Genomic DNA, 21,776 nt, shown 5'->3' on the forward strand with positions numbered 1-21,776 from the left:
GGGTGGGGGGGGGGGGGGGTGGGGGGGGGGGGGGGTGGGGGGGGGGGGGGGTGGGGGGGGGGGGGGGTGGGGGGGGGGGGGGGTGGGGGGGGGGGGGGGTGGGGGGGGGGGGGGGTGGGGGGGGGGGGGGGTGGGGGGGGGGGGGGGTGGGGGGGGGGGGGGGTGGGGGGGGGGGGGGGTGGGGGGGGGGGGGGGTGGGGGGGGGGGGGGGTGGGGGGGGGGGGGGGTGGGGGGGGGGGGGGGTGGGGGGGGGGGGGGGTGGGGGGGGGGGGGGGTGGGGGGGGGGGGGGGTGGGGGGGGGGGGGGGTGGGGGGGGGGGGGGGTGGGGGGGGGGGGGGGTGGGGGGGGGGGGGGGTGGGGGGGGGGGGGGGTGGGGGGGGGGGGGGGTGGGGGGGGGGGGGGGTGGGGGGGGGGGGGGGTGGGGGGGGGGGGGGGTGGGGGGGGGGGGGGGTGGGGGGGGGGGGGGGTGGGGGGGGGGGGGGGTGGGGGGGGGGGGGGGTGGGGGGGGGGGGGGGTGGGGGGGGGGGGGGGTGGGGGGGGGGGGGGGTGGGGGGGGGGGGGGGTGGGGGGGGGGGGGGGTGGGGGGGGGGGGGGGTGGGGGGGGGGGGGGGTGGGGGGGGGGGGGGGTGGGGGGGGGGGGGGGTGGGGGGGGGGGGGGGTGGGGGGGGGGGGGGGTGGGGGGGGGGGGGGGTGGGGGGGGGGGGGGGTGGGGGGGGGGGGGGGTGGGGGGGGGGGGGGGTGGGGGGGGGGGGGGGTGGGGGGGGGGGGGGGTGGGGGGGGGGGGGGGTGGGGGGGGGGGGGGGTGGGGGGGGGGGGGGGTGGGGGGGGGGGGGGGTGGGGGGGGGGGGGGGTGGGGGGGGGGGGGGGTGGGGGGGGGGGGGGGTGGGGGGGGGGGGGGGTGGGGGGGGGGGGGGGTGGGGGGGGGGGGGGGTGGGGGGGGGGGGGGGTGGGGGGGGGGGGGGGTGGGGGGGGGGGGGGGTGGGGGGGGGGGGGGGTGGGGGGGGGGGGGGGTGGGGGGGGGGGGGGGTGGGGGGGGGGGGGGGTGGGGGGGGGGGGGGGTGGGGGGGGGGGGGGGTGGGGGGGGGGGGGGGTGGGGGGGGGGGGGGGTGGGGGGGGGGGGGGGTGGGGGGGGGGGGGGGTGGGGGGGGGGGGGGGTGGGGGGGGGGGGGGGTGGGGGGGGGGGGGGGTGGGGGGGGGGGGGGGTGGGGGGGGGGGGGGGTGGGGGGGGGGGGGGGTGGGGGGGGGGGGGGGTGGGGGGGGGGGGGGGTGGGGGGGGGGGGGGGTGGGGGGGGGGGGGGGTGGGGGGGGGGGGGGGTGGGGGGGGGGGGGGGTGGGGGGGGGGGGGGGTGGGGGGGGGGGGGGGTGGGGGGGGGGGGGGGTGGGGGGGGGGGGGGGTGGGGGGGGGGGGGGGTGGGGGGGGGGGGGGGTGGGGGGGGGGGGGGGTGGGGGGGGGGGGGGGTGGGGGGGGGGGGGGGTGGGGGGGGGGGGGGGTGGGGGGGGGGGGGGGTGGGGGGGGGGGGGGGTGGGGGGGGGGGGGGGTGGGGGGGGGGGGGGGTGGGGGGGGGGGGGGGTGGGGGGGGGGGGGGGTGGGGGGGGGGGGGGGTGGGGGGGGGGGGGGGTGGGGGGGGGGGGGGGTGGGGGGGGGGGGGGGTGGGGGGGGGGGGGGGTGGGGGGGGGGGGGGGTGGGGGGGGGGGGGGGTGGGGGGGGGGGGGGGTGGGGGGGGGGGGGGGTGGGGGGGGGGGGGGGTGGGGGGGGGGGGGGGTGGGGGGGGGGGGGGGTGGGGGGGGGGGGGGGTGGGGGGGGGGGGGGGTGGGGGGGGGGGGGGGTGGGGGGGGGGGGGGGTGGGGGGGGGGGGGGGTGGGGGGGGGGGGGGGTGGGGGGGGGGGGGGGTGGGGGGGGGGGGGGGTGGGGGGGGGGGGGGGTGGGGGGGGGGGGGGGTGGGGGGGGGGGGGGGTGGGGGGGGGGGGGGGTGGGGGGGGGGACTGACGTTTCGCCTGCATCTGTGGCTGGCATCTTCAGAGGATCTGAAGATGCCAGCCACAGATGCAGGCGAAACGTCAGGAGAGAATGCTGCTAGAACATACAGCCCGGAAACCACACAGCACCCCAGTGATTCCAGCCGTGAAAGCCTTCGACAATACATATGTCAACGCTGTCTTCTTACATTTTATTTTCAATATTTTGTTGTATATGTTCATGTATGACTCCAATATCTTCTCACCTTTCCATAGGACCACCACATATGAAAGAAAGTACCTGTCTCTTTCCTGCATTTCCAGCATTGTTGTTCTGTAAAACATTTTCAATTTTTTTCCCCATACATCTGTGTTTGGTGTTAAACTACATATTTATTCCAAATTTTATTCCATTGCTCTAAAGTAATCACTCTCCTGGTATTCTCTGCCCACTTGATCACTGTATTTTTAACTACGTCTGCTTCTGTATTTTGTTTCAGCAAAATTTGGTATATTTTACTGAGTTCTTTCGGGCCTTCGCTTAATAATACTTTGTCTAAATCATGGATCTGCAACCTGTGGCTCTCCAGATGTTCATGGACTACCATTCCCATCAGCCCCTGCCAGCAATTCCCATCAGCCAATTGGCCATGCTGGCAGGGGCTGATGGGATTTGTAGTCCATGAACATCTGGAGAGCCGCAGGTTGCAGACCCCTGGTCTAAATCATTACCTTCCTTTATTAGGCCCCATTTTTGCACCCCAACTAAGAGAGCATGTGACTTTCCAGGAACTTCCATTCCACATGTGTACTAGAAACAAGAAACAAGAAACCATTTCCACAGTCTGCCTTCAGGCTTTATAAACAAACCAACAAACCCGTTGGCTGACATTTTTATTGTCTTTCAGACCCCCAACAAAAAAAAACAATCCTAAAAAATAGATAGGAAAATAGAATTATGCTTCATCTATTGCACTGATGAAAAGATCCGACGCCTGGCGCCCTGGAGCAGCAAAACACGAGCTGGCACTTATTTAGCTCAGGTGGGGTAGCACCCCCGTTTCGCTATGAGGTAATTTCCTCTTCCTGCAAGGAAGCCGAGGATATGCAGCCGGAGGTACAGTTCTTTGTGAGAGGTGCAAAGGGGCATGTGGGGCCTGCAATGCTCACAAATTATGGATCTGGTTCAAGAACACGGGAGAGGTGGTGGGAAGAGTCCATATCAAAGTGAGAAACATTTCCGCCCTGCGGCCCTTTAAGCAGAACGCGCACCCGAGGCGGCCAGTAAATGGAAAAGCCGCAACCTGCGAGTAAAGTTACTCCTTCCATGGACAAAAGCCCCTGCCAATCCTGTTCTCTTTCAGAGAGGCAAGCTGAAAATTGATTGGGGGTGGTGGTGGTGGTGAACAGGAATCGTTCATTTTTCTCACTGCGTTCTGCGGCATGGGCCTTTAAGAAAAACAGGGCAGCCCAGCCGTGCAAACCCAGTCTGAACCACGTCCACAGACCTGCAGCAATATCCTTCCCAAGGGCAGGCACGTTTACGCACGCGTGCACTTTTTGTTTGAACGCACCCCTTGCTGAATTTTACTGTATTATTTCATTCACTTCATTTATACCCTATCTTTCTCCCCGACAGTACCCAAAGCAGCTGACATTGTTGGCCTCCTTTTTTTTTCTCACAACAACCCTGCGCATGAACCATCTTGTGGGAAAAAACAAACCACCCTTCTCTTCTCTGACCCCCTTGGGAGTTAGCTACCATGGGGTTGGGGGGGGGGGGATGCAAGCTGCTGAAGTCACTTGGTCTACACACAGGCTGATATTATTGGGGGGGGGGGGTCGGGGTGGCTTTCCCACCTTGGAAGTTTAAGAAAGTCTAAGCCACTCAGCTCATCCCTTCTTCGCCCCCGGTTGCCCCTCCCTGGAGGTTTGGAGTTGGAAGTCTCACAAAAACTGTACATCTCACACGAAGGCACATGGTAAGAAGTCGGCATCCCCGACAGGGCCAGGCTCTCAATGTTCTGCGTTGAAAATCTTGCTCCAGTAGTAGGCAAAAGTTGGGCTGTTGCAGGCTCCGATGGCAACCAACAAGAGCAGGTAGAAAGTCATTGTGATGCCAAAGCAGTGTTTGGAAACCCAAGACCGACTGGCAGGCCTGCAGAGGGGGAAGAAATCCAAGACCGAAGTTGAAAGAAAATGCTTTTTCCAACCCGTCCCGTTTACTCTCCCAAAGGGTGTTATTTACAATCACCTTGCTAGCTAACGATGGTTTTCGAAGCATAAATGGATTGACAATAAGTGACAGGGAGCTTGGGTTTCCTCACGAGTCTAGCGCAGTAGAACATTTCACTCTGTAGGTAAGAAGCAGATTCCGTCCCCAGCCGGGAGGGGGCATTTTGACAAACGGAGCGCGTGCTGCATGTTGGAAGTGAAGGACTTTACACTGTTACACTGTTTCCTGCGTCAACCTACAGAGGGGGCTTAACTAGAGACCTAGTGGCTAGATAGGGACCTCGGGATTTGACACCTTTACTCTATCATGCCGGTTCTATCCCTTTGATGTTAGACTGATACTCTCAGGGACTTCCTTCCTTCCAGCTTCTTCCTCGACCCCTTCTCCCTTCTTCTTCCTACCATGCCTAGAGAGAGGATGGGTGCTCCGCGCATCCATCTCCATCCAGCTAGATTAGGATAGCACAGTGACTCTATCTACCTACCTTTCTATCCAGAATGGAGTTCACTAATAAATACTCTTTTCATTAGATTAGAAACTACAACTGACTCCAACTTTCTTTTGTGTAAGCTTGCCGCACATGGGGATCCATCACGCACACGCATGCACACGAGGTCAGGCTTCTGCTGTGTTCTAGCCACCCGTGCCGCTCTGCTAACTACGATAAGGGGTAATCTCCAACTACCAGGAGCACTGATCCCAACACTGCAGAGCCCGGAGGGCTTGTTCCTTGCATTATTTGGGTCTTTCAATCCCAAAGCCTACCTGCGTATTGTAAGCTCCGAAGTCCGTGGTGGCAAACCTATGGCACTCCAGATGTTCATGGACTATCATTCCCATCAGCCCCTGCCAGCATGGCCAATGGGGCTGATGGGAATTGTAGTCCATGAACATCTGGAGTGCCATAGGTTCACCACCACCATCCTAAGTTCCTAAATATCAATTTGTTTTTTTTCTAAAGCAAGATTAAACATTTTACCACTGGGGTTAGGTGGGTTTGTGGGGGTCCCTTTCTCTGAGAGGCTTTCTGGTAAATCAGACACAATTTAGCATTCCTTTATTGACCTCATTTTTCGGCCGGAACATTTTCCCATCTGGCCGGCCTCCCCCTCCCCCCCACCATTTCCCTCCCCAATAGAAGAAGAAGAAGAAGAGTTTGGATTTATATCCCCCCTTTCTCTCCTGCAGGAGACTCAAAGGGCTGACAATCTCCTTGCCCTTCCCCCCTCACAACAAACACCCTGTGAGGTAGGTGGGGCTGAGAGAGCTCCGAGAAGCTGTGACTAGCCCCAGGTCACCCAGCTGGCGTGCGTGGGAGTGTACAGGCTAATCTGAATTCCCCAGAGAAGCCTCCACAGCTCAGGCGGCAGAGCGGAGAATCAAACCCGGTTCCTCCAGATTAGATACACAAGCTCTTAACCTCCTATGCCACTGAAGGTATTGATGAGAGAAGGTATTGGTTATGTTTGACATCTTCGGTTTGAAGGTGCCGAGATTTTTTTTAACGTTATGGAATTTCACACTAGCTTTAAATGGAGTTTATTGCCTGATGGTGTCCATGACGGGCAATTTGTCCATTAGAAGCTGCCCTGAGCCCATTTGGGGAAGGGCAGTTTAGAAAAACGAGAGACTTTCCAACTTCTGAAGAGAAGGCTGTTTGACCAGGAACATCAGATCCTACTCGAAAAGGCTTCCAGGACTTGTTCTCCTTTAGCTCTAGGTATCACCTACATTGGTAATAAGGGGGCTCAATACCTGCACCAGATAACTGTGCCCAGACTCCGTAGAGCAATGATGTTGGCTCGTTGCAATGCCCTTCCATCAGCCGTATCCACAGGGAGATTCACTAAAACCCCTTACCGCCAAAGGCTATGCATATGCAACGGGAACTGTGTTGACTCTATAGACCATATTTTACTTTATTGTCCACTTTACACAGTACCCAGAGTCAAATACTTGTCACCTCTGCTCCTCAAAAAAGAGTATGCATCTGACTTGCAAAAGATTACCTTTCTGTTGGACAGTAGTGATGCAAACGATGCAGTCACCAAATTTTTGGATTTGTATATAAAACAGCGCTTTAGGAGCAAATCCTGAACATCAGCCTCTCTGCCTGTACATTTATTTTAGCTTCCCTCTACTTGGTTAAGTGGATCTGTAATGTTGTTATGCCAATAAAGGTTCTTTGTTTGTTGTTCTTGTTGTTGAAAAGAGAGAGAGAGAGAAAGAGAGAAAGAAAGAAAAATTCTTGTTTTGTCCTGTCTGAGGACACAACCCGGCTTTAACATGGGGGGGGGAGGGGAAGGGGGGAGAGAACAGGCCCATACATGTTTTCAGATTCTCTAAGGAGAATGGTTTATTCTTTATTCGACTTCCCTATTCCCCACCTTTCACCTCAACAAAGACCAAAAATAGCTGACATTGTTCCCCTCTCTTCCATTTTATCCATACCACAATAATCCTGCGGGGTAGGTTAAAATGTGACTGACCCACCCAGCAAGCTTCTATGGCCGGGGGGGGGGGAGGGGGTGTTTCCAAACCTGGCTCTGCCAGATCCCAGTTTGACAGCCCTGCATCACCCTGACCCTCTTCGTCCCTGGGGGGGAACCACAGCAAAGGAGAATGCTTACCTCCGATGCTGTTTCTGCGAATACACCAACAAGTATTTCACCCGTATGTGATGGTTGTTCGTAACCACAAAGTACTTCTGTGGCACATCCCCCCCTTCGCTGTTCTTCACTCTGGCTCGCTTCTTGTCTATTTCTTTAGAATCTGTCCGGAAAGAACAGAGACCCTTTTAGAAACTAAGCAGAGCAAAGTTGGGTGCGGCACGACAACAGCGGAGTCTGAGCAGTGGCGTAGTTTCCGAGGGACCTGTGTCCCCAGGTGCCACTAATCTGGTCACATGGGGGGTGCAAAATCGGTTCCCCATGTGACCAGGAAGACGCCAAGTCATCTTGGGATGGCCTCGACCCCGCCCATGTCGTCATCGACATGGGCGGGGTCAAGAGAGCCTGCCTGCCGCCCCCCCAGCTCCCAGCCAGCAGTCTCTTCTGCCCTCCCATCTGGGGAGAGCACAAGCGACTGCCATCCCCCATCCTCCGAGAGCTGCTTGCATAAGGCACTGAGGCTGGGGGCGCAGCCTGCAGTCCCTTCTGCCCAGAGGGGAGGGCAGAAGGGACTGCAGGCTGCGAGCTGCGGGGGCCTTCAGGGGTGGGGGGGCAGAGCCCTGCCCCATGCCCCCAGTGCAGTGGGGGCCCCGCCTGGAGACAATTTGTCACTGGGCGCCATTTCCCCCCAATACGCCTCTGAGTCTGAGCATCAGAAATGTGCATGTTGCACTTATAGCACATCCTTCCAAGGAAGACACACGAAGCCACCATCGGTTACTGCAGATCACACTTCTGGGGTCGATGCAGCGCTAGATCTCCCTGTTGGCTTGGCAGGCTGAAACCGTGGGCCTCAAAATCTAGGGGCCCTCCGCCCAAGGTAGAGAATATGTTTGACCCTGTCGTAGGCCTTTCATCCCAGGAAAGCTGTCACAACATACACAGTCTCTAAACAACCCTTCAGGAATTTTCCTTGCACTCCATTTTGTTGGAAGAAAGGGACTTTACGCTGTTTCCTGCCTCATCCTACAGAGGGGTTTTTTTTACTAGCGAGTTAGTGGCTAGATAGGGACTTAGGAATTTGTCACCTTTACTCTATCACGATGACTCTATCCCTTTGATGTAGACCAGGGGTCTTCAAACTATGGCCCTCCAGATGTTCATGGACTACAATTCCCATCAGCCCCTGCCAGCATGGCCAAGTGGTAGGGCTCATGGGAACTGTAGTCTACGAACATCTGGAGGGCCATAGTTTGAAGACCCCTGATGTAGATTGATACTCTTGGGGACTTCCTCCCTTGCTTCCGCCTTCTTCTCTGAACCTCTCCATCTTACCTTCACCATGCCGAGGGAGAGGATGGGTCTCCTACGCCGATGCCTCCATCCAGCTAGATTAGACTAGATCAGGGGTAGGGAACCTGCGGCTCTCCAGATGTTCAGGAACTACAATTCCCATCAGCCTCTGTCAGCATGGCCAATTGGCAATGCTGGTAGGGGCTGATGGGAATTGTAGTTCCTGAACATCTGGAGAGCCGCAGGTTCCCTACCCCTGGGCTAGTCCCAGTTCTTTGGAGCTCTCTGAGCCCCACCCACCTCACAGGGTGTTTGTTGTGAGGGGGGAAGGGAAAGGAGACTGTAAGCCCCTTTGAGTCTCCTATGGGAGAGAAAGGGCGGATATAAACCCAACTCTTCTTCATCATCATCTGTGGTCAAGTAAACGTAGTTGAAAGCAGATGGGAATGGAAGCTGGAAAAACAAATTAAATTTAATTCCCGTGGGAGAGGCCGGCGGGGGGCGGGGGGCGGGCTGAGGCTCCATAATCCCTGGGAAACGGGGTCAGGGTTTGCTGAGGCCAACTCGCTCAGAACTGATGGCATTTGCGAACCTTGTGTCCATCTGTGGACAGTAAATTACAACTCAGGGTTGGAAGATGAGGTCCGAACTCATTCCAGCCGCTGAGTCCCACAGAGGGGTTATTGTTTCAGATTGGCCTGCTTTGAATAGATGCTCCAGCCACAGCCATATCTCTGCTCGAGTCAAAACTAAGGGGGCTGGCAGGTTGCTGAATGTGTGTGTGTGTAAGTTTGATGCAACAGAGAGCATTTTAAATAAAATATAGCTTTAAAAATAATATTAAGTATCATGCGGTTAATGTTGCCAGATCAGCTTTTCTGCAGCAAAGGGAAAGAAAGAAAGAAAGAAAGAAAGAAAGAAAGAAAGAAAGAAAGAAAGAAAGAAAGAAAGAAAGAAAGAAAGAAAGAAAGAAAGAAAGAAAGAAAGAAAGAAAGAAAGAAAGAAAGAAAAAGGGAAGAGAGAGGAAGGAAGGAAGGAAGGAAGGAAGGAAGGAAGGAAGGAAGGAAGGAAGGAAGGAAGGAAGGCAGGCAGGCAGGCAGGCAGGCAGGCAGGCAGGCAGGCAGGCAGGCAGGCAGGCAGGCAGGAAGGAAGGAAGGAAGGAAGGAAGGAAGGAAGGAAGGAAGGAAGGAAGGAAGGAAGGAAGGAAGGAAGGATTTGGATTTGACAAATTCAAAGAAAGGAGATCTATCAACAGCTAGTAGCTGAACAAAACCTTCATATTCAGAGGCACTATATCTGAATCTCAGGGAAACAGTGGCGCTTTCTACAAAAATCCCCTAAAACATTTCTAAAACGTTTTTAGTCCCTGCCCTTTATCATGATGTATGTCCGCACTCACTCCCTTGAAAAGATCCATGGCTGCCACTACCTGATTTTTCCAAGTGGTTTTTTTTTTGGAGTTTGTTGTTGAATCGATGCTTCAGTGCTTTACAGCAGGATGCTGCGATTCTCTGTGCCTTGTACACTTGATGCTTCAAAGATTAGTACCCCCCTCCAATAACAACAAACCTGCACCAGATAACCGTGCCCAGGCTCCCTAGAGCAATGATGTTGGCCCGTTGTAATGCCCTTCCATCAGCCGTATCCACAGGGAGATTCACTAAAACCCCTTACCGTCAAAGGCTATGCATATGCAATGGGAATTGTGTTGACTCTATAGACCATATTTTACTTTATTGTCCACTTTACACAGTACCCAGAGACAAATACTTGTCACCTCTGCTACTCAAAAAAGAGTATGCATCTGACTTGCAAAAGGTTATATTTCTGTTGGACAGCCCCAGTAGTGATGCAAATGATGTAGTCACCAAATTTTTGGATTTGTATATAAAACAGCGCTTTAGGAGCAAATCCTGAACATCAGCCTTCTCTACCTGTACATTTATTTTAGCTTCCCTCTACTTGGTTCAGTGGATCTGTGTATATAATGTTGTTATGCCAATAAAGGTTCTTTGTTGTTGAGCAACAAACAGAAAAGGTGCAGATAAACAGACGAGAGGCAATGAAGGGAGCTCAGGAAATGGAGCCGAGGAGAAAGTCCAGGGGCAGAGGTGTGAGAAACATCTTCAAGAGACTGCACAGGCAGCTGAAGACGTTTTCAAAATGTTCCCACTAAAAGGATCGTTTTAAAAGGGCCTTCATTTAAAATGTTTTGAGGCTGCAAATAAAACACTTTGGGAACCAATGGCAGTAAAAACAGTGCAGAACTCCACGGAGGAAACGTTTTATGCCTCAAAATGTTTTAAAAGGCGGAGGATGTGGACCTGTTATGGATCCCCACGGGGGAGAAAGGTGGATGAAATAAAGTAAAAATTAAAAAGCCATTCATAATAAGTAAAAGCAATGTCAATGTAATCTGATGCAAGACCTTTAAAATGGGTTAGTTCCGCACACATCAAAGTCAGTTGTAAACAAGCAAATATAAGATGAAAGGACCACTCGAGACCGACATACAGATGGGCTGTACAGTCCGTGGAAGAACCATGACCTTCTAGAACTTTCCCTGAGAGATATAAGATGCAGCAGTGGCGTAGGAGGTTAAGAGCTCGTGTATCTAATCTGGAGGAACTGGGTTTGATTCCCCGCTCTGCTGCCTGAGCTGTGGAGGCTTCTCTGGGGAATTCAGATTAGCCTGTGCACTCCCACACATGCCAGCTGGGTGACCTTGGGCTAGTCACAGCTTCTCGGAGCTCTCTCAGCCCCACCTACCTCACAGGGTGTTTGTTGTGAGGGGGGAAGGGCAAGGAGATTGTCAGCCCCTTTGAGTCTCCTGCAGGAGAGAAAGCGGGGGATAGAAATCCAAACTCTTCTTCTTCTTTAAAATGGGTTAGTTTCGCACACATCAAAGTCAGTTGTAAACAAGCAAAGGACCACTCGAGACAGACATACAGATGGGCCGTACAGTCCATGGAAGAGCCATGACCTTCTAGAACTTTCCCTGAGAGATATAAGACGCAAATTTGTCCCAGAGTAATGCTGACAGGTGTGAAACAGTGGAGGGAAGAAACTTAAGTCATATGAGGGAAAAGGGGAAACAGACTGCACCCGTCGAGAGAATTTCTGAAAGGTGAAGAGGCAACTAAACTGTTTTGGAGTGGGACGAAGAAAACACAAGATGGTATCCAAAATGCCAAGAAAAGGGACTACGGGAGAAACTCCTGGAACCCATATACTGGAGTCCTGAACTGCTATTTTAAATTTTACTTTTTATGGCTTTATAATGTGTTTTATTGAATGTATTTTGTCTACCTTGCATGGCTCCTCAGGCGCTGTAAGGAAGAAAGGTGGCTAATAAAAGTTCTAAATAAATAAAATTCAAATATATTGTCGAAAGCTTTCACGGCCGGAATCACTGGGGTGCTGTGTGGTTTCCGGGCTGTGTGGCCGTGTTCTAGCAGCATTCTCTCCTGACGTTTCGCCTGCATCTGTGGCTGGCGTCTTTAGAGGATACTCCACTACCATCAGATCCTCTGAAGATGCCAGCCACAGATGCAGGCGAAACGTCAGGAGAGAATGCTGCTAGAACATGGCCAGACAGCCCGGAAACCACACAGCACCCCAAAATACAAATATTTTGGTGCGATCTGGTGATTGCAACGCAATACGGAAGGGGGTGAGGAGATAAAGTTCGGCACTACTGTTCCCATGACGGTGGACTGCACCATTGAAGCGGCCACGGGGAGCCCCAACGCTTCACCTGAGCACAAGGTGGCAAGTTCCATGACCCCAAAGAAGCCTCCTGCCTCTCACAGGGGGTAGAAAGCAGGGGCGTAATGAGGCAAACTGTAGCCCTGGGCAAAACCTGAGTTGGATGCCCCCCCCCCATGGGTGGCCACTCCACCTCCTTTGGGAGTCCATAACTTTGGACTCCCCGAACCAAACCTCACCAAACTTGGGGGATAGCATAAGGACAGTCTCCTGATGATACGCTGAAATTTTGGTGCCACTAGCCTAAAAACTGCGCCCCCTGCAGGCCAAAAATGGAAAACCACTAAAAATACCCCAAAATGAACCCTGCATTTTGATGCCCCTACAAGGTGGTGCCCTGGGCAGCTGCCCACCTTGCCCAATGGGCATTATGCCCCTGGTAGAAAGGCCACCAGACTTGACAGGCGAGCAGAAGGCGCTGGTTTCCCAGGGAAAGGAAGGCTGGAAGGGGCCCGAGGACACGTCACCACAGCGGGCCTGCCTGCCTTAATGAAGCTTTCTTGTTAGAGTTTGAAGGATCCTCATTGAAAATCAGGCTGCCATGGAAACCAAAGGTGTTCAGTCTCTCAAGGGATGCTGCTGAAAGACAAATTCGCAGAATGCTGCTGTCCGCGGCGTGCAAACCTGGAAGCTCCGGCAAAGTCCCTTTATTGGGGAGGGGAGGAAGCATTGTAGGGTTGCCAGCCTCCAGGCGGGGCCCGGAGATTTCCTGCAGTTACCATTGCTACCACTGCTATCATTGTTACCCACTGCCAGGGGTAACTAGAAAGTGATTTCAGCGTGATTTCAGCTTTGTCAGCAATGAGCGATAGTGATTTCAGAGTGATTTCAGCTTTGGCAGCAGTGAGCGGATGCAGAGGCAGGCTGCCTTCAGAGCAGAGGTTCTTTATTGTGATTTCAAGCTCTTTCCAGGCCAGACTGCCCAGTACAGAACGAAACACAGCCCTTTTTATACAGTTTTTCACCCAATCAGAGGAGGAAGGGGGCAGTCCCCTGCCACATAATACAGACAATCTAAAACAAAGAGGAGGAAGACAGTCTTTTGTTTTTGCTGATGGGATTAAGTCCCAGAAGAAAAGGCTGCCAATGAATCTTGAGATCCTAGAAGTGGAAACTTCAGTAGTCCAATGGGCCTTGAGATCCTAGAAGTGAAAATTCAAATAGTCCAATGGGAAGTAGGGTGATGTCCTCCAAACGGCCAAGGCACTCCTTGTAAGTCCAAAAAGATATTTTGTTGAGGTTGACAAACTTATCAGATTGCAAGAAGGAGTTGTCCTTACTTTGCATTTTCTGATCTACTTCCTTGTTACCTAGCTAAAATAAAACTACTAAAATCCTAAGAGGCTTCTTCTATTAATACAATAAAGTATCTATCACTGAAAGTAACTCTATAGAATCCCTTAACCTTATAACAAAGAACCTCCAATACAGTACAAGCCCATATAAACATATAAGCATCCTAAATTAACAGTAACAAAACCTTAAATCAACTGGAGAACCTAGCTAAAGTATAATCCTAAACATTTGGCAAATAATAAATCCAACACTGAGGGGCTGACATTAAACCTTAAAAGGGACAAAGGCAAGAAGGAAACCATGTGAAATATCAGCACATTTGTATATACATGTTCTTTCCAGGACTTGTGGAGGCTTTTGGACAACACTGGTCTCTTTGCTCTGATCCTTAGCCAGTGTAGTTCGGTGGTAGGCTCAGGAAAATATTTTTTCCTATTTTCCTGGTGGTAACATCATGACTGTGGCAAACATTTTCCATTTCATCTTTATTACATATCATGCAGACGACACCAAATTAGGAGGGGTAGCTAATACCCCAGAGGACAGAGTGAGGATTTCAAAATGACCTGGACAGATTAGAGAGCTGGGCCAAAACAAACAAAATGAATTTCAACAGAGATAAATGTAAGATGCTCCAGTTAGGCAGGAAAAAAAATGAAATGCACAGATATAGGATGGGTGACACCTGGCTTGACAACACGACATGCGAAAGGGATCTGGGAGTCTTAGTAGACCATAAATTAAACATGAGTCAGCAGTGTGATGCAGCAGCCAAGAAAGCCAATGCGATCCTGGGGCTGCATCAATAGGAGTATAGTGTCAAGGTCGAGGGACACAATTGTACCTCTCTCTTTTGCATTGGTTAGACCTCACCTGGAATTTTGTGTACAGTTCCGGGCACCACAATTCAAGAAGGATATTGACAAGCTGGAACGGGTCCAGAGGAGGGCAACCAAAATGGGGAAAGGCCTAGAGTCCATGCCCTACGAAGAGAGGCGTCCTCTCTCTTGCCAATAAAGTCTTCTACACTAAGGCATGGGCCGAAAACAGCGGTGTGAAACCGGTGTAAAATAGTTTAAAACAGTGTAAAAGGGTTTACACCATTTTCACACCGTTTTCACACGGTTTTTTTCTGGCCCATGCGGAATATACCCAAGACTTGCACAGTCTGAATTAGTCCATAGAACCGGGGCTCGACATCTGCCAGCCCAGAATGTGGAGGAAGGCGCGTCTGAGAGAACTTGAGTGGGAACGTACAATTGCCACGCTCTTAAATTGTAATCCTCACAACAACCAGTTTCTACGAAAAGCTGCTGTCTGCAAAACTGGGCAACGCTTGGTTTCTTTTCCACACACCGTCATTCCCTGTCTTTTAAAAACAAAACCAACCTTTACCTAGTCCGTGCCAAAACCACGCATCGGAGATCAAGGAACATGTTTGAAAATACTTTTAGATTATTAAAATTCATAAGAGTGATTTATAGCGGGGTTTAAAGCAGCCAGCTGCCAATATAAATGGGCTTAGAGAAAGTCCCCCAACGCATCCCCAAAAAGACTGAAAAGAAGAAAATAATTTCCGGGCTCCGAAGATAAAGAAAAAGCCCGGCAGGGGGGCGGGGGGGGGGACCACCCTGTGAAAAATTCATGCTGTTTTCAGTTGGATGTCGAGAGCCCCATTTCCTGACTGCATTTAGGCCCAGATGAATCGAGGCCTTTATATTTGTGGACCTATTATTATTATTATTATTATTATTATTATTATTATTATTATTATTATTATTATTATTATTATTATTATTATTATTATTATTATTACTATAATAATAACTACAACTACAACTACAACTACAACTACTACAACAACAACAACAACAACAACAACAACAACAACAACAACAACAACAATAATAATAATAATAATAATAATAATTTTTATAAACCATCCTCCCCCAGAGGGCTCAGGGCGGTGAATAGAACATATAGATAGAGCACAAATAAAATCAATAATATCAAAATTAATTAAATAAATCATTAAGTATACATGTTAAAAACCAACCCCATTAAAATGCAGCATCCTAATATCAGATAAGAGGATCAATTTTCTTTCCCCCATGCTTACATTAACACACGAACGGATCCAAGTCATGCTTGGCTTCCAACCCAGCTGGCAAGTCAGTCCTGCCTAGGGTTGCCAACTGACCCAAAGAAAATAGCTTGCTCTGCTCCAGCGTTCCGGACGGCTCGGAACCAGTAGGAGACGGGTCAGTCTTCTTGTGTCTGCACAGCAATCTGCTGAAAATTAGGGTTGCCAACTCTGAATTGCCAACTTCTTGGAGGTTTAATGTATTGTCGAAGGCTTTCACGGCCGGAATCACTGGGGTGCTGTGTGGTTTCCGGGCTGTATGGCCGTGTTCTAGCAGCATTCTCTCCTGACGTTTCGCCTGCATCTGTGGCTGGCATCTTCAGAGGATCTGATGGTAGGAATGGAAAGCAAGTGGAGTATATATTCTGTGAGGTCAAAAGGGCTGCGAGGCCATATCTGAATAAGAGAGTAGGCTGGCATGTGAGTCAGGCTAGAGAAGTCTCTGTAGCTAATGGGATGTAACAAATGAAGATAGCAAAGGTCAATAGGTGGATGGATCTGGAATTAGGAAGTATCCTTGGTCTTTGGTTCCCTTTGATTGCTATAGTCTATAGTTGTCCTGTGTTTGTGTGGAGCTGATCAGTCACTGTCTTGATTCTAGAGTTTTTCAACACTGGCAGCCAAATTCTGTTCATTTTCATGGTTTCTTCCTTTCTGTTGAAATTGTCCATGTGCTTGTGAATTTCAATGGCTTGCTCTCTATGTAGTCTCGACGATTAGTGGTTGTCCAGAGTGGTCCAGAATTTCTGTGTTTTCAAATAATATTCTGTGTCCAGGTTGGTTTATCAAGTGTTCTGCTATTGCTGATTTTTTTTTCTGGCTGAAATAGTCTGCAGTGCCTTTCGTGTTCTTTAATTCGTGTCTGAGCGCTTCGCGATTTATGGCGGGATTTCCTATGTAAACTTGTCCACAGCTACATGGTATGCGGTAGACTCCTGCAGTAGCTGGAGGACCCCTCTTATCCTTTGCTGAACGTAGCATTTGTTGAATTTTCTTAGTGGGTCTGTAGATTGTTTGTAGGTTATGTTTCTTCATCAGTTTTCCTATGCGGTCAGTGGTTCCCTTGATGTGTGGTAAGAACACTTTCCCTCTAGATGGCTCTTCATCCTTGTTCATGTGGCTTGGAGGTTTTTGGGCTGGAGCTTGGGGAGGCGAGTTTGGGGCGAGGAAATACCCCAGCAGGGTAGAATGCCACAGACTCCGCCCTCCAGAGAAGCCACCAGCTCCAGGTAAACTGATCTCCGTCTTCTGGAGATCACTTGTAATTCCCAGAGATCTCCACGTGCGACCTAGATGCCAGAAACCCTAATTCTTCATTTGCTTGTTTGTTTGTTTGCATTTGTTCCCTGCCCTTTACTGTGGTCTCGTGGCAGATTACAATTAAAAAAACCCATACCAATCCAACAATGGCAAAAATCACATAAGACCCCGCTGTAAAAGCCCTAAAGCCCGAAACCCCCCCAAACAATCAAACATTTCACCCAACCCATTCACAAAAGAAAGGCGTGTACGGACACCTTCACGGCCTCCCGGCAGGGGAAGTCAATGAAACACCCAGGTAAAGGGGACGGTGTTCACTGAAACTCCAAGAGAATAGCTGAACCTCTGGAGGGGAGGCGTTCCACAGCGTAGGGGCAACTGTAGAGAAGGCCCTCCAGGTCACCCCACTCCCACCCCCTCACCTCCAAAGGGGGCAGGACAACTAGGCAGCAGTGGCGTAGGAGGTTAAGAGTTTGTGTATTTAATCTGGAGGAACCAGGTTTGATTCCCAGCTCTGCCGCCTGAGCTGTGGAGGCTTATCTGGGGAATTCAGATTAGCCTGTGCACTCCCACACACGCCAGCTGGGTGACCTTGGGCTAGTCACAGCTTCTCGGAGCTCTCTCAGCCTCACCTACCTCACAGGGTGTTTGTCGTGAGGGGGAGGGGCAAGGAGATTGTAAGCCCCTTTGAGTCTCCTGCAGGAGAGAAAGGGGGATATAAATCTAAACTCTTCTTCTTCTTCTCCCCCTCCAACCTCAGTACCTGGACAGCAATATATGGACAGGTGCACTGTCTCAGGTACCCAGGACCGAAGCTGTAAAAGGCTTCATTGGTTAGCACCAGTACTTCGAATGGAGCCCGGTAGCCCATCGGAAACCACTGCAGACTCCTCAGAATTGGGGCCAGTAGAAAAATAAGAAGGTAATTTCAACATAACGTTAAGAAGAATGAGGACCTCTATCTGAGTCTCATCAGAAGCATCCATGTTCCCTCCAAGAATTTTCAGTTCTTACATTCTTTTTTCCTTGTGTAGATGTAACCCCCATGCTCAGAATGGGTTGACCCAGTAAGGGGTGGAGACTCAAAGCAGGAGAAGGCTGCAGAGCTCAGCTCATGTAGTTTGGAGGAGACAAGGCTACCAGACTCGGACCTTGATTGGTATAAGCCAGTGATGGCGAACCTTTTTGAGACCGAGTGCCCAAATGCAACCCCAAACCCACTTATTTATTGCAAAGCGCCAACCCGGCAATTTAACCTGAACGCTGAGGTTTTAATTTAGGAAAAAATGGTTTGCTCCCTCTTCCTCCGCCCCTCCTGCTTGAGCAGGGACCAGCCTGCTCTAGCCTCCAGCAAGTCCCGCGCGCACTGCTCTGTGCCTCTGTAGCATTTCTGCCTCCTCTGTGCCCTCCCCCTCGGGCAGCAGCCACCTGGAACACAGGCCCCAGGCCCGCCAGCTGAGTCTTCCCTACTCACCGTGGTGCACGCATGTCGTGCTCAGTGGCCCAGGCCAGCCTAGATGTATGTGTGTGGGGGTGGGGGTGTGTGATTTTCCGCCCTCCACTTGATGAACTCTGTGTGCACGTGCCCACAGAGAGGGCTCCGAGTGCCACCTCTGGCACCCGTGCCATAGGTTCGCCATCACTGGTATAAGCCCTTAACACCTTGTTAAGGTAACTGCAATGTTGTTGGGAACTACTGGCAAGGTAGTTGTTTATTTTTGCTATGTTGTAAATGTTGGAGTTTATTGTTTCAGGGTTTCTTTTTATGTTTGTAATGGGTAAGAGTTCTCCTGGAAACCTTCATCATGTTGAACCCTGTTCACCAAGCCCTTGGAGTCTTCAGGAGCCAACCCACCTGCAAAGAAGAATTGGACTTGGCAGTATCAGTAGACTGCAACTAGAAGGACTTGAAAATGCAAACCTGAACAGGACTTTGAAGTGTGATGTTAAATGTTGATGTTTGATGTTATATGTTATATGTTAAGAAAGTAAACCATTTTGTTTTTTTTAATTTGTTGTTGCAAACTCATTCCAAGTTCTGCCCCACAGAACCCACAAGCTGAGGTTACATAGACACAAGGGGACGACGGATTAGGGTGGCCCCTTCCTCCCAAGATCCTGATGGAGGAGCACAGTGACACTCTAATATCTGACAAGCCAGGAGCAAGTTCTTTTTAGTGGTTTCAGACAGGGAGGCGGGATGGTATAGCCTCACCCGCCATAATATAGGCAAGCCACTGACTTTGGAAGAAGCAGTTGTGAGTAGGCGGCTAAGGGAATGCTGTTAAAAAGCTTGGCACATCTGGAAGAACGGGAAGAGCCTGAAGCCGTGGAAGACTGCTTGGGTAGAAAGCAGTGACGAAGGGAGGGGAAGCTGTGCCCTCTCCCGCCCCGCCCACCCCCTCCCGCCCCCGTCCTGCCCCTGACACGTTCCCGCCCCAACACGTGACTGCAATGGTGGCACCCAAGGCGAGCCACCCCAGATGTCTGAGAGCAGCACTGGCATAGCGGCTAAGAGCAGGTGCACTCTGATCTGGAGGAACCGGGTTTGATTCCCAGCTCTGCCGCCTGAGCTGTGGAGGCTTATCTGGGGAATTCAGATTAGCCTGTGCACTCCCACACACGCCAGCTGGGTGACCTTGGGCTAGTCACAGCTTCTCGGAGCTCTCTCAGCCCCACCCACCTCCCAGGGTGTTTGTTGTGAGGGGGGAAGGGCAAGGAGATTGTAAGCCCCTTTGAGTCTCCTACAGGAGAGAAAGGGGGGATATAAATCCAAACTCCTCCTCCTCCTCCTCCTCCTCCTCTTCTTCTTCTTCTTCTTCTATTGCAGCTCCGCCTCTGCTAGAAAGTACTATCAAGTTGCAGGCAACTTGTGGTGACCCCATAGGCCATAGGTGTCAAACTCGCGGCCCTCCAGATGTTATGGACTACAGTTCCCATAATCCCCTGCCAGCATGGTTTGGGCAGGGGATGATGGGAACTGTAGTCCACAACATCTGGAGGGCCGCGAGTTTGACACCTGTGCCATAGGCTTTTCAAGATAACAGATGAGTGGGGGAGGGGGGGATTAACATTGCCTTTGTGTAGTGATCCTGGACTTCCTTGGACTTCTGGACTTCCTGGACCCTGGACTTCTCCAGCCCAGTACTAAGCAGGGTGGGCCCTGTTTGGTTTCTGAAATGTAATGAGATTCCGCTAACCTGGGTCGTCCAGTTCGGGCCTGAAGAAAGTAGTGGTGGAAAAGTCACAGCTGACTTAAGAGGTTTTCAAGGCAAGAAGTGAACAGAAGTGGTTTGTCTTTGGCTGCCAGCGTGGTGTAGTTGTTAAGAGCAGATGGAGTCTAATCTGGAGAACCGGGTTTGATTCCCCACTCCTCCACCTGAGCGGCTGAGGCTTATCTGGTGAACCAGATGTGTTTCCCCACTTCTACATTCCTGCTGGGTAACCTTAGGCCAGTGATGGCGAACCTTTTTGAGACCGAGTGCCCAAATTGCAACCCAAAACCCACTTATTTATCGCAAAGTGCCAACACGGCAATTTAACCTGAATACTGAGGTTTTAGTTTAGAAAAACGGTTGGCTCTGAGGCATGCGTTACTTGGGAGTAAGCTTGGTGGTAGTTGGTGGCTTTGCTTTGAAGCAACCGTGCAACTCTTCCAACAGGTGAATCATGACCTTAGCAAGCCCCATTGTCAGCAAACGAGATTACTCCCAGGTAAAGGATCACACTTTAGTTCTTCGCATGAAAATCAGTGGGGTTTAACAGCACTTAACAGGGTTACCTACACTGCCTCCCCAAAACTAGGGTTGATTCTGCATGGGCCAAAAACAGCAGTGTGAAAACGGTGTGAAAACGGTGTAAAAGGGTTTAAAACGGTGTAAAAGGGTTTATACTGTTTTCACACTATTTTCACACCGCTGTTTTTGGCCCATACAGAATCAGCTTAGGTCTTAGGTTTAATGCTAATAATCGAGCCCAGCGGCCCAGGCCAGCCTAGATATATTGGGGGGGGGGGGGCTCAGTTTGTGCATGCCCGTGCCATAGGTTCGCCATCACTGCCTTAGGCGAATCACAGTTCTCTCGGAACTCTCTCAGCCCCACCTGCCTCACAACGTGTCTGTGGTGGGGAGAGAGAAAGGAGCTTGGAAGCCACCTTGGGTCTCTTTTCAGGAGAGAAAGGTGGGGTATCAATCCAAACTCTTCTTCCTCTTTGGCAACAGAGATCCTTGGTAGTTTCCCATTCAAGGTCTAACCCTACTTAGCTTCCACAATCTGAGGAAACCTGGCTAGTCGGAACTAACCAGCTCAAGGTAGAGAGCTTGTCGCGGCTGCTGGTTTCGCTACCTAGCCTCTGTTGATGTTTGATTTGAAGCATTGCCCTCCACCCCAAACAAAACCCACTTTGCTCGAGGAAAACTTCCTTATCTGGCTGCTTCCCACACCTGTTTCCAGAGGAGGGGAGCGGAGGAGCGTTTCACTGATGAAGACGTTCCAGCTCTTGGTTTTTACAGATCGTTTTTCAGCACGAAGAACATCCCCTATTAAAAGGGTGGAAAAAAACGGTTTTATGGCCTCCGAGTTGAAATTAAGCATAGATTTATAAAAGTGTCAGCCAGTGAGCCCTTAACAGCCAGCGCAATCCTGCCAGCCCAAATGACCTTTCAGGTAGTGGAGACTTTTATGGGGAGTTATAAAATGTAGATTTGTTGGCAATATTAGCAGCTGCAGCTACAGCAGCACCTCCGACTGTGTCTTCAACAGAGAGGCCCTGCGTGTCTGCATGCCTTCGTTATTCTTTTCTACGTTTTGGTAACTAATAGAGGCAGAGTTGTATCAGGGGAAAATGGTGGCTGAGACATATTCTTTGGGCACTGCCCCCCCACTGTGCCTGGGGGGCAGGGCTCCATCCCCTCAGCCCAGCTGCCACCCCCCAGCTCCCAGTCGGCAGTCCCTTCTGCCCTCCCCTCTGGGGAGAGCGGAAGTGACTGCTGTCCCCTGTCAGCTGCTTTTATAAATACTGAGGCTGGGGGTGGGGCTTGGGGCAGGGCCACGTCCCCCGCCCCTGCCCCGCCCCTCAGTGCTTATAAAAGCAGCTGTTGGAGGATAGGGATGGCAGTCACTCCCACTCTCCCCAGAGGGGAGGGCAGAAGAGACTGCCGGCTGCCCGCTGGGAGCAGGGAGGCTGGTGTCCTTGGGCTACCTTGGCCTCACCCAT

The 21,776-nt window shown here is 52.0% G+C and overlaps 1 protein-coding gene across 1 annotated transcript; it reads right to left on the reverse strand.

Moving 5' to 3' along the window:
• Window positions 1–2,806: 2,806 nt before the first annotated feature.
• Window positions 2,807–21,776, reverse strand: LOC125424662 (protein mono-ADP-ribosyltransferase PARP16-like). Its single transcript, XM_048482076.1, has 4 exons — window positions 21,773–21,776; window positions 21,004–21,099; window positions 6,823–6,964; window positions 2,807–4,114 (listed from the first exon to the last, which is right to left on the reverse strand). Exons 1-4 carry the CDS (start codon window positions 21,774–21,776, stop codon window positions 3,973–3,975), a joined length of 384 nt encoding a protein of 127 aa, XP_048338033.1. The 3' UTR covers window positions 2,807–3,972.

The sequence above is a fragment of the Sphaerodactylus townsendi genome, linkage group LG17, assembly GCF_021028975.2.
Source record: "Sphaerodactylus townsendi isolate TG3544 linkage group LG17, MPM_Stown_v2.3, whole genome shotgun sequence".
Lineage (NCBI taxonomy): Eukaryota > Metazoa > Chordata > Lepidosauria > Squamata > Sphaerodactylidae > Sphaerodactylus > Sphaerodactylus townsendi.